Source organism: Protopterus annectens, chromosome 7.part0 (assembly GCF_019279795.1).
Source record: "Protopterus annectens isolate FY-2018-M chromosome 7.part0, PAN1.0, whole genome shotgun sequence".
In the NCBI taxonomy this organism is placed as follows: domain Eukaryota; kingdom Metazoa; phylum Chordata; order Ceratodontiformes; family Protopteridae; genus Protopterus; species Protopterus annectens.
The window spans coordinates 1,191,193,654-1,191,208,445 of record NC_056739.1 but is presented as its reverse complement, the minus strand read 5'-3'; the positions used below and the strand labels follow the sequence as shown (position 1 = coordinate 1,191,208,445).

Here is a 14,792-nt window from a genome sequence, read left to right as displayed (position 1 = left end):
TGTGTGTGTGTGTGTATATATATATATGAGGTAGAAGCTCCAGACTTGACTGTGGTCTCTGTGTGCTGTTAAGGGAAATTACATCTGATGCAGAGAGTTACATCTGGAAATACCATAATGAACACGACCAGTTTCTTAAGAGTGTTTTTTTTTTCAATTGGTTTTGCTTATTTACACAATTTACAATTGTTTTAAGTTAACATCTGAAGCTTATAAAAAACAGTTTCATGGGCATAGATGCAAGGCAGATGAAAGTGTGAGAATATATTGCTTAGCTAAGCACTGTTTTCATAGATGGGTGAGTTGGTCGTCAGGTCACCACTTTTGAATGGCTGGCAGACCTTTTGATGAGGGAACAAGTCCTTAGCACTTTGCCTGAGGACATGAGAGTCTGGTTACCGGATAGACAAAGTAACACAGCAGATGAGTTGGGGAAAAAAGGGAGACCTATACCTATCAAGCAGGACATCATTGCACAGGAAAGGGATACCCAATGCTGCTCACGGTTCTAAGGAAACCCATCATGGGCAGCCTAAACCACCCCAAAAGTGTCCGCCAGTAACAGGGGAAGCTAGTAGTTCAGGTACATGGCCAGGATCAAGGATTAAATGTTTTAAATGTAACCAGTGGAGCCATGTAGTATATACATGTCCACGGAAGCAAGGTGGGGAACAAAAGTTGAGAGAAACAGTAAGTGAGAATGCCAGCAGTAAGGTGTCTGCACACAATAAGGGTACCAAACTACCACAAGCCGTTATATCCTGTCTTAATAGATGAGAAACAGGCCACTGCTAAGAGAGACACAGCCTCTGACCTAGCAATTGTGAAGCACGCATTGGTTAAAGAGGAGGACTACTTGCTTGGGCAGTCTACTCCAGTCAGAGCATTAGGAAGGACCCCCATTCCATATACCTTTGGCTAGAGTTCACCTTGTCTGTGAGGGTGGAAAAAGAAGCAAGCGAGTAGATGTGTATGATGGTATCCCTGCAGATATCCTGATAGGGAATAATTTTGATAATGCATTACCTTGTGTGCATGCAGTTACAAGCAGTCCAGATTTGGAGACAAGCATGTGGGTCTGGTAGCCTGGGGGGACCCAGACAGACTGCACACTTGAAGCCAGGACTGATGTGGTGGTTACTTCAGAGAGGGAGCTACCCTGTAGCAGTGAGACTGAAGGTGAGCCACGGCTGCTTGTGAGTACTAATGTTCCATTGAACAGAGTGACTGCAAGGGCAGAAGTGAGTAGTAGTACCGACAGTGAGGTGTAGGTATCCTGATGTCAGAGAATGTCAGAGAATACCAGGCTTTTTGTGGAAGGGGAGCTGAGAAGGGTTACAAAGAGAGAGTTGAGACAGGCCTGAGGGAGGTAGCCAATGAGGCACCTGATTGTCAAGGAAAAGGGAAATCTTTATACTGGGACAAAGGGTTACTGTATAGAGAGTGGACCCATGAGGGAGGGCTAGAGGGTGATAGAATACAGCAGTTGGTAGTGCCTAGAGTCTACCTTCTGGCAGTTCTAGCTATAGCCAGTGACATTCCCTTTGCAAGCCATATGGGCATAAAACATACAAAGATATGCATTATGCAGAACCTTTATTGACCTGGGATTTCCAGAGATGTAACAGGGTACTATAGGACCTGTGAGCAGTGCCAAAAGGTAGACAAGGTGGAAGCACCTTTGATGCCTTTGCCTGATATTGAGAAGCCGTTTCAATGGGTGGCTATGGATATTGTGAGGGCCTCTGCGTACTCTATAGGGAAAAAGTATGTCCTAGTGGTAGTAGATTATGCTACCAGATACCCTGAAATGGTGGTTCTATCCTCCATTGAGGCAGAAAAGTTGGCAAATGCTTTGTTAGAGATTTTCAGCAGGGTAAGTATCCCAAAAGAAATACTGACTTACAGAGATGCCAATTTCATGTCAGATCTGCTGGCTTGTCTGTGGGAGCGCTGTAAGGTAAAACATCTAAAGACCAGCCCATACCATCCCCAGACTAATAGTCTTGTTGAGAGGTTAAACTCTGCACTAAAGACCATGCTACAGGCATTTGCAGACCAGTTTAACTCAGTCACTCCAGTGGTGTTCAGGAGCACTGTAACTTTCAATGGGCGGAGCCTAAGCATTTTCACAGAATCAAATTATGTCCTCACATTTCAAAAAAATGTTCATATCTCTGAAACCATAGGGATTATGAAAGAAGTATAAATGGGAAACCCTTCAGCACAAACTATTTTTATAGTGGTAGTATTCTTTAGGTTCCAGGTCTTAAACTGAATGTTATAAGTCACAGTAAACACAGTGACTATTATGTTTGTAATATTTTGCAAACAGCTTATAATATCTCAGCAAGCACTGAAGTTTCACACATACTGTCAGCAGCATTTTATTCATCTAGGTGAGAGTTTTCAGTTGAGGCTAAGGAGTTCTGTTTGTGTTACTTGGTTGTTGAAATATTTAGAAAATGTAAAAAATATATCTATATACATTAATATTATAAAAACAACACTTAATATATATTTATCTGCACTAGACAGAGGTTCAATATCTATGCAGTTGAGTTTGCCATTATGGAAGCTTGAAGATGAAATCTTTTAGAACCTTGTGCATTGCATGTTTTTGGAATTATTGATGCAAATATGAACAAGCAGGATTTAACAACTACAAGCATCAGTAGGAGTTAACTGCAGATGCACCTGGAGGCATCACCCAGATGTAATGGGTTAAGAGCATGTGGGACAAATATCTGCGCCATCTGTTTGCTTGCAGAGAGGTGCTCCAGGAATCCACAGATCTGAAGTAGGGACTTCATTTGTCAGCAACCTTTGGGTCTTGGATCCGACTTCGGATCCGAGCCGGCAACTTATTTTACAGCTTATGGATCCGAGCTCCTAGCTCCTCCCCTTACCCATAATCCCCTGACAACCCTGATTGACCTCAGATCTAGTGTGCCGCTTTTAGAAGAGACAGCTGGATTTTAGAGCTCCTGGCAACTTACCAGATAAGTCTTCAAAACTTGTCAAATTAGAAATGTTTTTGGTTTAATTGAACAGTGTGTGTGGTTTAGGATCCCTTTTTGTTAATTTTATTAATTTTTAGTGTAATTCCTCCTGTCGCTGGTTCGTAGAGTGTGTGTGTGTTGATTGTGTTTTTGGGGCCTGGTGTGTTTGTGTAGTTTACTTTATTTTTTCTAATGTCGGAGGCCCCAAAACCCATTTTTTCTAAGTGCACCGAGTGTGGCCATAAGCTTTCACCGGCGGATGGCCACACTCGGTGTGTTCGGTGCCTTGGGGTTGAACACCTGTCCTCTGGGTGTTCCATTTGCGCAGTGTTCAACCCCAGGGCACTGAAAGAGTGGAGGACGAAGCTGGTTCTGGCAGGACTTTTGACCCCGGATTCGGCTTCGGCCTCCGGTACTCCCGTGGCTCCTCCTCAGTCCTCGGTGGTAGCCACTCCTGCCCCCCTTCCCCCGGCCGGGACTCAAACTCCCACTAAGACGCCGGAGGAAAGGGAGGCCAGGAGGGAGAAAAGGAGGGAAAAGCACCACAAGCGGTGGGCCGAGGCCTCCGCTTCGGCCCCCCCCCAGCTAAGTGGGCTTCTCCCTCCACGGCTTCCCGGTCCCCTCCTCCTCAGATCCGATCCCCTTGCTTTCCCTGGGACCCGAGGAGGAGGAGACCCGATCTCCGTCGAGGTCATCGAGGCGGCATTCCCGGCTCGCCTTGGTGGCCTCGTCGAGATCTACTTACAGTCTTTCTGATGCAGACTTGGACTGGATGATGAGAAGGCTCATCCAGGCCCAGCTGCAGATGGGAGTGCTCTTGCCCCCCCCCCCCTTCAGGGGGAGCTCGACACCTTTTTTTGCCCCGATAGCTCCTTCTCCAACCCGCTTCCCGGGTTCAGAGAACTCGAAGCCGGGGGTGGGTCAGTGCCGACAGTACTGTGTACTTCGGATCTGACCTTGCCCTCGAGTCTGTCGGGTCCTTCGTCGGATCCGACCTCCCAGAGCCGTGGGCCAAGCTTCAGATCCGAGGGATTCAGTGTGCCTTCGGCTCCATCCAGGTCGGAGCACACGGGTCCTTCGGATCCGATGGCCTCGGTGCCGGTTCCGATCCCTTCATCGGATATGAGTGGGAGTCTGCTTTCAGACCCCAGGGAGAGCAGCTCCCCCTCGGCCTTCGATGCAGTGGAGAGGGCTCTGTTGAGAGCATCTGGACCCCCAGTCCTTGCATCGGCTCCACCCTGCACTCCCTTTCTGCTGGGTCAGGCTTCCATCACCCGGCCACAGGGACAGCCTGCTTCGATGTCCCAGGTTGTTCCACTGGAACAGGATATTGCTGGTGAGACCTCCTCGGACATTCCCCCCCGAGGAAGTGCCTCGCAAGTATAATTGTAAGAGGAGACACATGGACTCCCCCGAGTCCTTAACAGAGGACACTGACTTGGATGAAGGGGAAGGCTCCCCAAGGTCACCCCTGAGGATATCTCCTTTGGAGACATCATGGAAATGCTCAGGATCAAGGGGGGGGGTGGTCTGCCCCCAAGGCTTCCTCCGACGAATCCGTGTTCCTGGAGGCATTCGAAGCAGGCCCGTCTACCTCTTGGGTGTCCCCTCCGGCCGACCCTCTGGTGGACCTTATCACCACCAGGGCGTGGAAGGAGCCAGACACTATGGAGCCATTCCCCAAACGCCCGGATAGAATTTTGAGTCCCCCTGCAGACCGGTCCCATTGGAGCAAGGGTCCCCCCGTAGATGCCATGTTGATGGCGGCGGCCACCAAGAGGGAATTAGCTCAGGAGAGCCCCTCGGTCCATCCACCGAGCAAGGAGTCCTGCTCTATGGATCGCCTCAGGAAGCGGGTATTTAGTTCAGCGACCTTCTCAGTAAGGTCCCTGAACTACATGGCACATGTCATCAGGATGTAGCGAGATCTTATCAAAGAATATGCTGCTTCCCCCCCAGAGTCCATGTCGGCGGAAGACAAGCAGTTGTACTCCACTCGTATGGCCACTCTAAGATCTGTTTCAAATACCTCTATGCGGCTTTTGTCCTACACCACAGAGGGAGCCGCTAGAGCCAGCGAAGCGGGTCTAGTCATGAGACGTCAGGCCTAGCTCCGTTAAGGCGTCCTTTGCGAATGCCCCCTTTGATGGTTCTGCCTTGTTTGGCAAGACCATTCGCGAGACACTTGTCCAGAGTGAAAAGGATGGGAAGACGTTGTCTGCAGTCGGAGTCCGCTTCTCTGCTCACCAGAGGTCCTTCTCCAATAAACAAAAGTGACAGAAGATGTGGTTCTGGAAATCACAACATTCCCATCCTGCTCCGGACAACCAGTCCTTCCGTGGCAGAGGAGGACAGGGAGGACACAGCCCTAGAGGCAGAGGGGCCCCGAAAAATTTTGGGTCCAGAGAAACCTTCTCTGATCGGCCCATGCAGCAGCCCTGAGGGGTTGCCTGACTGCTCCACTCTGGAGGCAGTCGGAGGGCGGAAGCACCTGGTGGCTTGGGAGTCCATTACGTCAGATCGCTGGGTGCTTCGTATCATATCCAGAGGTTGCAAAATTCCACTGCACCATGTCCCCAGACTCAAAAACCTCCCCGATGTACCACCCGATCAGAAGGAGGCAGCAGCTGCAGAAATTCAGCAGCTGCTAAACAAAAGAGCCATCCAGCCCGTCCCCTCAGATCAGCTCGGATTAGGGTTTTACTCCAGGTTCTTTCTGGTGCCAAAAAGACTGGGGACTTGAGACCGATTCTCGACCTTTCACTCTTGAACCTGTCAGTAACCAAAGAAGAATTCCGGATGGTCACCCTTCAATCCATTCTCCCCCTCTTGCGGGAGAGTGACTGGATGTGCTCAGTAGACCTCAAGGCTGCGTACTATCACATTTTAATGGACAGACGATCCAGGAGGTTTCTCCGCTTCCGGCTGGGAGCCAGTCACTATCAGTTCAGGGTCCTTCCCTTTGGTCTCACCACAGTCCCCAGGGTGTTTACCAAAGTGTTAGCAGTGATAGCGGCCTACCTGAGACTCCAGGGAATGCAGGTCTTCCCGTACCTGGACGACTGGCTCCTGTCCACCCCAACAAGGCATCTACTCTGCGCAGTCAGAAATTACTTTCTCCGGCTAGCTCCCCAACTAGGCATTACGATCAACATGGACAAATCCTCCCTTGCTCCGACACAAATGATAGAGTTCACAGGGGCCAAACTAGATACGAGAAGTCTGCAAGCGTTCCTCACTTTGGTGTGACTTCAAAACCTGAGGCTTCATGTGCGGGCCATCCTCCAATCAAAAGCTCCACCGGCGGAATTGGTCCTGAGGGCGCTAGGCTCCATGGCGGCAGCAATAACTCTTCTTCCATGCACTCGTCTGAATACGAAGGTGCTACAGTGGACCCTTTTAGTCCAATGGTCCTTTCAGTTTCTTCCCCACAGTCACCCTATCTCACTCAGCAGGGCTTGCAGGAGGGCCCTCTTATGGTGGCTCCTGTCCCCAGACCTCCATACGCGGCCGACCCTTCTGCACGCTGCCTCCCCTTGCCACGGTGACCACTGATGCCTCTCGCCTTGGGTGGGGGGGGCATTGCTCAGGCAGAACGGTCCAAGGCATGTGGAACGACACAGAGACCTCCTTGCATATCAATGTTCTGGAGATGAGGGCGGTGCTGTTGGCGTTGCAAGCACTTCAGAACCCCCCCCCCGTAGGAACTGTTGCGATACAGATGGACAACATGTCAGTTGTCTGGTACATCAACAAACAGGGGGGACCAGGTCCTACCCTCTCTGTCGCGAGGCCATGAGGGTGTGGGAATGGGCGATCACCAACCGCTTCCTTATCGCAACGCACATTACAGGACGGTCCAATATTCTGGCGGACAAGCTCAGCCGCACTATTCTTTCCCCTTACGAGTGGTCTCTCAATTCCCAGGTAGCGAAGCGGATTTTTGCCGAATGGGGGCAACCCTGCTGCGATCTTTTTGCCACTCCCTCAAATACGAAATGCTCCAGCTTCTTCGCTCTGATTCCGCCCCTCGGGGAAACCCCGAGAGACACTCTAGTGCATGCTTGGCCTCCCGGTCTACTTTATGCCTATCCTCATCTACCCCTGATGCTGAAACTTGTACAGAAAGCCTCTCATTTGGGGAGCAGAATGATCCTCATTGCCCCATTCTGGCCTCGTCAAACTTGGTTCCCTTACCTGTGGTCTCATCTGGTGAATCCTCCCTGGATTCTGGATCCCATTCTGGATCTAATATCCCATCCCTTAGGTCTACCGACCCCAAATGTGGACAACCTGAAGCTGACAGCTTGGCTGCTCCAGTTCCACTCTTAGTCAGGACTTCCGGCATCTCTTCACCAGTTAAAGCCATCTTGGTGGCAGCACATAAACCTTCCACTAGAAAAGTCTATCGCAGTAAATGGAAGCGTTTTTCCATCTGGGCGGAACACCATAACATAGATCCCTTCACGGCTTTGTTACCGTCCGTCTTGGATTTCCTCACCGGACTTTTTCAATGGGGAGCTAGCTGTTCTATGGTCAGGGTTCAATTGGCAGCCACTTCTCATTACCATGTGGGACACGAGACAGGTCCCTTGATGACTGCGAATTTATGTAAAACCTTCCTCAAGGGTACTTTCCTGCTCAGGCCTCCTGTGAAGGAAGCTGTACCCCCCTTGGGATCTATCACTAGTCCTTCAAGCCTTGACTGCCCCTCCCTTTGAACCAGCTGCCTCGGCCGAACTTAAAAAACTTTCCTGGAAAATGGCGTTCCTTGTCGCCATCACTTCAGCGAAAAGAGTTTCCGAACTTCAGGCCCTTTGTGCGAAACCTCCCTACTTGATTTTTCATCAGGATAGAGTGTACCTCAGGACCAGTCCCTCCTTTCTTCCTAAGGTGGCCTCAGAAACCAATATCAGTCAGTCCATTAACCTGCTAGTTTTCTTCCCTAAGTATCAGAATAAAGGAGAATACAAGCTGCACTCCTTAGACGTGCACAGACAATTGCGCTTCTACATTCATAGGACTGCTGGTCACAGACAATCCAATCAGTTTATTTCCTTTGCCAAATTCAATTTGGGTAAAGCTATTTCTAAGGTCACCTTATCATGATGGATTTCACAGTGTATTCTTCTGGACTATGAAACTTCTGGGAGGCCCGCACCTCAGGGAGTACGGGCGCATTCTACTCACTCCATATCTACTTCTGCTGCCTTTAGATATAGAGTATCTTTGGATGATATTTGCTCTGCAGCCACTTGGGCCTCATCTCATACCTTTATCAACCATTATAAGCTGGACGTTATTTCCAGAGGGAGAGCATCCTTTGGCTCCGCAGTGCTCCGGAACATCCTCCCATGATGGCCGCCCAAGATTCTGGTAGCTGGGGACTCTGTCCCAGAGGTTGCTGACAAATGAAGTCCCTACTTCAGATTAAGAAGTTATGTACTCACCATAACGTTCCATCTGAGTAGGTGACTTCCTTTGTTTGCAACCACCCCCCCCCCCTTCCCCTGGCCTTCAGAAGTTAATTCTTGAATGTCTTTTCTTGGTCCCTTTCGGGATGCTTTTGGTCTGAATTTTGGTATAAGGGCAAACTTGATCTGAGGTCAATCAGGGTTGGCAGGGGATTATGGGTAAGGGGAGGGGCTAGGAGCTCGGATCCATAAGCTGTAAAATAAGTTGTTGGCTCGGATCTGAAGTCGGATCCAAGACCCAAAGGTTGCAGACAAATTAAGTCACCTACTCAGATGGAACATTATGGTGAGTACATAACTTCTTATTTTTTCACCCTTTGAGTTACTATATGGGTGCAGGGTGAGGGGACCTCTAGATTTGATTCATGATGAGTGGGAGGGTGAGTGTAAACCCCACAAGGAGTCTGTTGTGGTATATGTCCTAAACCTCAAGACAAGATTCAGGGAACTCATAGGCTTGTCCCAGGAGAACCTGGCAGAAGGCCAGCAGCAGAAAAAGGTATGGTATGACAGGAATGCTTGAGCTAGAGAGTATGCTGTGGGGCAGCATGTTGTGGTTCTCATTCCTGTCAGATATAACAAGTTGCAGGCAGCTTGGGAGGGACCCTTCAAGGTGGTAAGGAAGGTCAGTGATGTTAACTACATGGTAGAACTGCTAGGCAGGAGGCACGGGTACAAATTGTACCATGTTAACATGATGATACCTTACCATAATAGGGAGGCTCTGGTGCTAAGTATTTGCAGTACAAGGCAGGAATAGTCTGAGAGGGAACTATGGCTACAAGTTGCCAGCCAGCAAAGTCCCAAATTACTATGGTGGACCCTAGAGTTGCAAGCATATGATAGGACAGTGCAGCACTGTACTGGGGTCAGCAATGTCAAGGCAGCTGGGATCTCAATACAGGGAATGGGGTAAGGTATTCCCAGATAGGCTTATCCCTCTCAAGCAACGTTTTAAGGGTCACTTGAAAACCTAGCTTGAGTCTTCGGTGAGGGGGGTAGACAATTCTATGTCATTTGGGAATATCAACACGATTCATGTAAGATACTTGTGTTACAAATGTTATAGAACTGTATGTCAGGTGTATATCAAACTGCTGGTACAGAAATGTGTGTGTTGAAAAGGTTTTTTCTAAATGCTAAAAAGGTAACCACAGCATGCCCTACTGGAATAAAACAGAAATGTACATACACTGTTGTAACTGTTTAAATGTATATATTTTAACAGAGGGAACTGGAATACATAAACTTGCAAAACTTCAGAAAAATAGCTGAAATTAATTTACTTTATGGCTGGGCCATAGAAAAGATGTTATCTTTCAGTTTCATTGCAGCAACAGAGACAATGTCTATGCTGAGAAGTTTTCTATTATCATCTTGGAAGTGTTTTATTGTTTTATGACTTCCAGGATCTGCAAAGATCTGAGGAAAAGCCCTTGTGTATGTACTTTCACAGGTAGATGCTAAATACTGCTAGCTTTCATAATATTTGAGATATTAATTTAAGAAGTCTCTGAGAGAGACTGAGCATTCTGTATTTTGTCTTTGACCTGACAACATCTATAATATCTCTAATATATATATATATATATATATATATATATATATATATATATATATACATTTAGTATTGTCTTGTTCTTATATCTATTGTTAAATATATTTAAACCTTTTATTGTGGCTGGTATGTCTAGACACATTTAAGCTCTGAGAGTACTTGCATGTTTATTTGGTGACTCTGCGTAGGCCACTCCTAATAGCCTTGGTCAAACTACCATTTGTATTGATAGTAATATTGCAGTGTAAGATTGGAAACCCTTTGTTAAGGGTCTTAAAGTAGCTGATAGAGAGGCGGCTGGTAGCAGTAATAACCTTTTTTTCTGGGCAGAAGGAGGTAGAGCTAGTTAGCCTGCGCCAGCCTTTTCCAGGTGTGTGTGTGTAAATCAAACCTCAGAGAGTGTGAGTCAGCTACTTGGGCAGGGGCAAGAAGCACTGGTTGGACAGAGAGGGTGCTGGTGGTCTTGGTTTGGCCACTCAGCTGAGATCTCAATTCTGTAGCTGTGCCAGTGGTGAGTCTTACTGGGGATCTGGAGAAAGATGGAGAAACCATCCCTGGGACTGACTGTGGTCTCTCTGTGCTGTTAATGGAAATTGCACTTGATGCAGAAAGCTGCATCTGGAAATACTGTGTGTGTACCTGTCATCCTCCCAGTGGTGCTAGTGGTGAGGATTGAGAATCCTTAATTGCTGGGCCAGTGGTGGGGCGTCACAACCTATGTGATGACTTTGGGCTCTTTCTCATGCTGCTTGATCACAATGTTGTTTTAGTTTCATTTTCTTGGTCATGTTGTGGATTTGTAGAGTGACAGGGAGAGTAATTAATAAAAAGGGTGAATTTTCTTTAAATACATCTGATCATGAATGGAAGCCAAAACCAGATTTTCAGTACTTAATCTGTGACAATTGTCTAATGCTTAGTAAGTTTTGCTCTTAATTTGTGAGCTTTTCTTTTCCTTTTTAAAGGCTTTGGGTACTCACCATTTTGTTTTAGCTTTAATTATTGGTGGTATAGTTGTTTTGTAAATTGGTAGGCAGAATAACTAAACAGAAGCCTGCATTTCTTTAAAAAGCATCCACTTAGGAGTGGATACAAGTTAGAGCAGTGGTACAGTAAAATCGGCAGGCGACAGGGATGCGTGTAATGTTGATGTAAAATCACCTTGTGTGATGTAACTGCTGCTCTAACTCTGAAAATACACATTTTGCTTTGACTAGTGGGGGAAGATTTAGCCTGGCTCTGAAAAGGCACATTCCATTAAGACCGACTCTAATTCACCTCCCTCTTTTTGTGGATTTTCTTTTTCCTCCAGGAAACCTGTGATGCTTAAATAACAGCTAGTATTCTTATCTTCATTAAACATTGCTCTCTTAACTGAGCCTCTAAATTTAGGACAGGTTTTAACTGGGCAGTCCTTTCATGGCCTGTTAACATAGCATTTTCTCGTACTGTTTGAGTCAGCACTGCTCTGTAGACACACACAGGCAAAGACCTTGATTTCTTGGTTGTACAACACTTTTGTTGTGAAAGAAACATATCATAGTTCCAGACCCTTACGGGCTGAGAATAAGGAGTCTGAACCTGCCTTCCTACCATTGGATTGTTGATTTTTGGTCATGCCCTAGGGACTCTCTCTTCTGTCTTCCTGGTCAGCTCTGGTCATAAACTGAAGGAGGAGGACCCACCCCTATACTTACATACTTCCCTTGATTGACAACAGAGTGAAGAACAACAGGGCACTTTATCTGTCAAGGAAAAGGCCTAAAGCTCTCTTAGGGCACCTTGCAATGTTCAGAAGGGTGTGAGGATGGAAATGTTTCTAAGTGCATTCTGTGAGGATCTGAAGCTTAGGAAGGTTTTGGTACAAGAGACATTTTCTTAAGTTCTTGGATATGCTTACATTGCTGTTATTTCTGAAGACAGTGCTCTATCCATTCAAACTATCACACAGTCTTTTTAAAGAATAACATCATATAAAGTCAAGAAAATGTTAGACCTTAAAATCATCAGTTACTGCATATAAATGCTTTGTTAATGTATTTTCCTTTTATCCGCCTTCATTCAGAGCAAATCTAATAGCATTTTCCTTTTTTTGTAGGTTTGCAAAAATTGAAATTACAGTTTCTGATCCCATAATTCCATTTAGAGAAACAATAATTCGTCCTCCGAAAGTAGATGTGGTGAATGAAGACATAGGAAGACAACAGAAAGTTGCTGTCATACATCAAGTAAAACAGGAGCAAAATAAACTCCCAGAAGGTGTTGTGGTGGATTCTGATGGATTAATAACCATGAACACTCCAAATAAACTAGCTACTATTAGTGTGAGAGCAATGCCACTCCCTGAGGAACTGACACAACTTTTGGAAGAAAAGAGCGATTTAATTCGTACTATGGAACAACTCAACCTTTCTTTGAAAGAAGGTGGGGATTCCCATGCAATCAGCCAAAAAACCCTTGAGGATATCCAGGAATTTAGGAATATGCTTGATCAGCATTTCAAAGGAAGAAGGTGGCGAAATGCCACAGATCAGATTTGGGCATTTGGCCCACGACGTTATGGGCCTAATATTCTGCTGAATAGAATAGAAGGTCACCAGAGGCCATCTGTTTGGTACTGCCTCAAGCAAAAAACTGAAGAATCTGTAATCTATCGTGATTTTGGTAACAGCATTGTAAGTGGGTTTCAGTTAGCTACCCTTTCAGGACCTATGTGTGAAGAGCCACTGATGGGTGTTTGTTTTGTTTTAGAGAGATGGGACTTGAGCAAACAGTTAACACAGGTGCATAGTCAGGACTCTGTCGAACAAGATGAGACACAAGAATTGCAGCAGATAAAGGATGAGATTTCTGAAACGGAAAATAGCACATTAGTCCCAGAAGATCAAACAAACAATGGCAAAAGACAGGAAAATATCCCATATCCTGGGAGAACTCCTAATAGTACACATAGAGAAGTGTCTGATTGTTATGGCCCCTTCTCTGGACAACTGATAGCCACCATGAAGGACGCCTGTAGATACGCTTTCCAGGTTAAGCCACAACGACTTATGGCAGCTATGTACACTTGTGAAATAATGGCCACTGCAGAAGTACTGGGTAAGTTAAAACACAGAAGAGCAGCCCATTTGTGCATTCCATCACAATATTCAGTTCTGCTACTGTACTGTTGATGTCAAAGGGATATGTGGCAAGATCAGCTGGATTCTCAGAAGTAGGTTTTATAGTTCCTTGATGTTGTCTTTGGTACACTTTTGTCAAAACAAAGATCACAGCATGGTGAACAGAGTCCAGTGTTCATTCACTGTGTGGTGAATACCAGTTGAGTTGTGATTTTTGTTTTTAAAACTTGAATGTTAAGTATTCAAAGTTGACTACAGAACTTTCATGTTCCCATTGTGTTAGCCAGCCTATGTATTGATCAGCTCATGTTTGTACATGTTAAAAGTTTAATTTTATTTCTATATTGTTAAAGTTAAATTGGTCAGGTAATCAGATTGACATGCTGTAACTTTTAACTTGCATAGCATAGTAAGCACCTATGAACCTAATGACCATAAGGGCCTTTTTAAGCCTAGCCTTGCATCTCAGATCTCTTGCAAGTTCTGATACCCTTGATAACTGTAAGCAGGGGCTTGAGAGATTATGCATTTACAAGTAGGGGCCTGGGAGATAAACCATTTACAGGCTGGATGTGTCCATTAGAGATATAGGTACCAAATCAGGGATGAATTTCTTGTTCCCCATCCAGTTGTCCAAGTTACACTTGAATTGAGCTAGGTAGGAACTGTGTTTCACATGGTTGGGGAGCCTGTTCCAGAGAAGCGGTAGTCTCTGAGATATATACCTGTCTCTCCAGCATGTCCTATTTGTATTACAGGCAAAGATTAAGTCGTTAGAATGGGTAATTTTGCAGCTGTTTGATTTGTGGATATGCAGGAGGTCCGTCAGTTTGGGTCTGACAATGCCTTATATGCCAAACATAGATTTCCTGCCAACAGCCTGTAGGAGACAGAATGCAAGGATAGGGCCTTGAGGAGATCCACACAGGTCATGTTACTTATGCCCTGTATTCATTTAATGATGAACCTTTGTGGACATTCCATTTGTTGGATATGCCTGGTTAGGTACATACAAAAGGAGGTAGTGTACTCAATGATAGGTCTGATGAATGCCGAATACAGTGGAACAGTAACCTCTTGGGACCTGGATGCCATACCTTTGTTTATAAGTTGCACAGCATAGGATGATTTCTTCACTACTGTACACATAGGTTCATAGGTTGGTACTAGGCTGTCGGCCCTAGGACCTGTACAAGCCTAGTCATAACAACTCCCTGGCTATTTCTTCCCACAGTATTTACTTCCCTGGACCCCTGTCTAGCAAGGGTGACTGACGTGATCCCCACGGTGAATTTCCGATCTCCCATCCAATCATCAAGGTTCCTTTTGAAGCAGGCCAAAGAGGCGCTCTGCTTGACATGTATGGGCAGTCTATTCCAGAGTCTGGGGAGTCTCTGAGTCAGGAACCTGTCCCTCCAGCGTGTTGTGTTCATTGTGATGACAAGGTTTAGATCCCTGGTGCATGTCTGTTGGGATTTCTTTAAGTGTAGCATGTCCAACAGCTCTGGGTTTGACAAGGCCTTGTATGGTAAGCAGAGATTGCCTCTGAGTAGACGATATGTGACAGAATATAGGTGGTGGTGTTTTTAGACGGTCAGCATAGGACATCTGCTTTAGGCCTGTGATTCTTTTAGTG

General features: G+C 46.2%; 1 protein-coding gene across 1 annotated transcript in view; it reads left to right on the top strand.

Annotated features, from left to right (window-relative positions):
• Nucleotides 1-14,792, top strand: part of EFL1 (elongation factor like GTPase 1) — a 1,877,823-nt gene that overhangs the window by 1,393,047 nt on the left and 469,984 nt on the right. Inside the window, exon 18 of the mRNA XM_044077803.1 lies at nt 12,133-13,133. Within this exon, the coding sequence (XP_043933738.1) occupies nt 12,133-13,133 (1,001 nt within the window). The remainder of the gene's footprint in view (nt 1-12,132; nt 13,134-14,792) is intronic.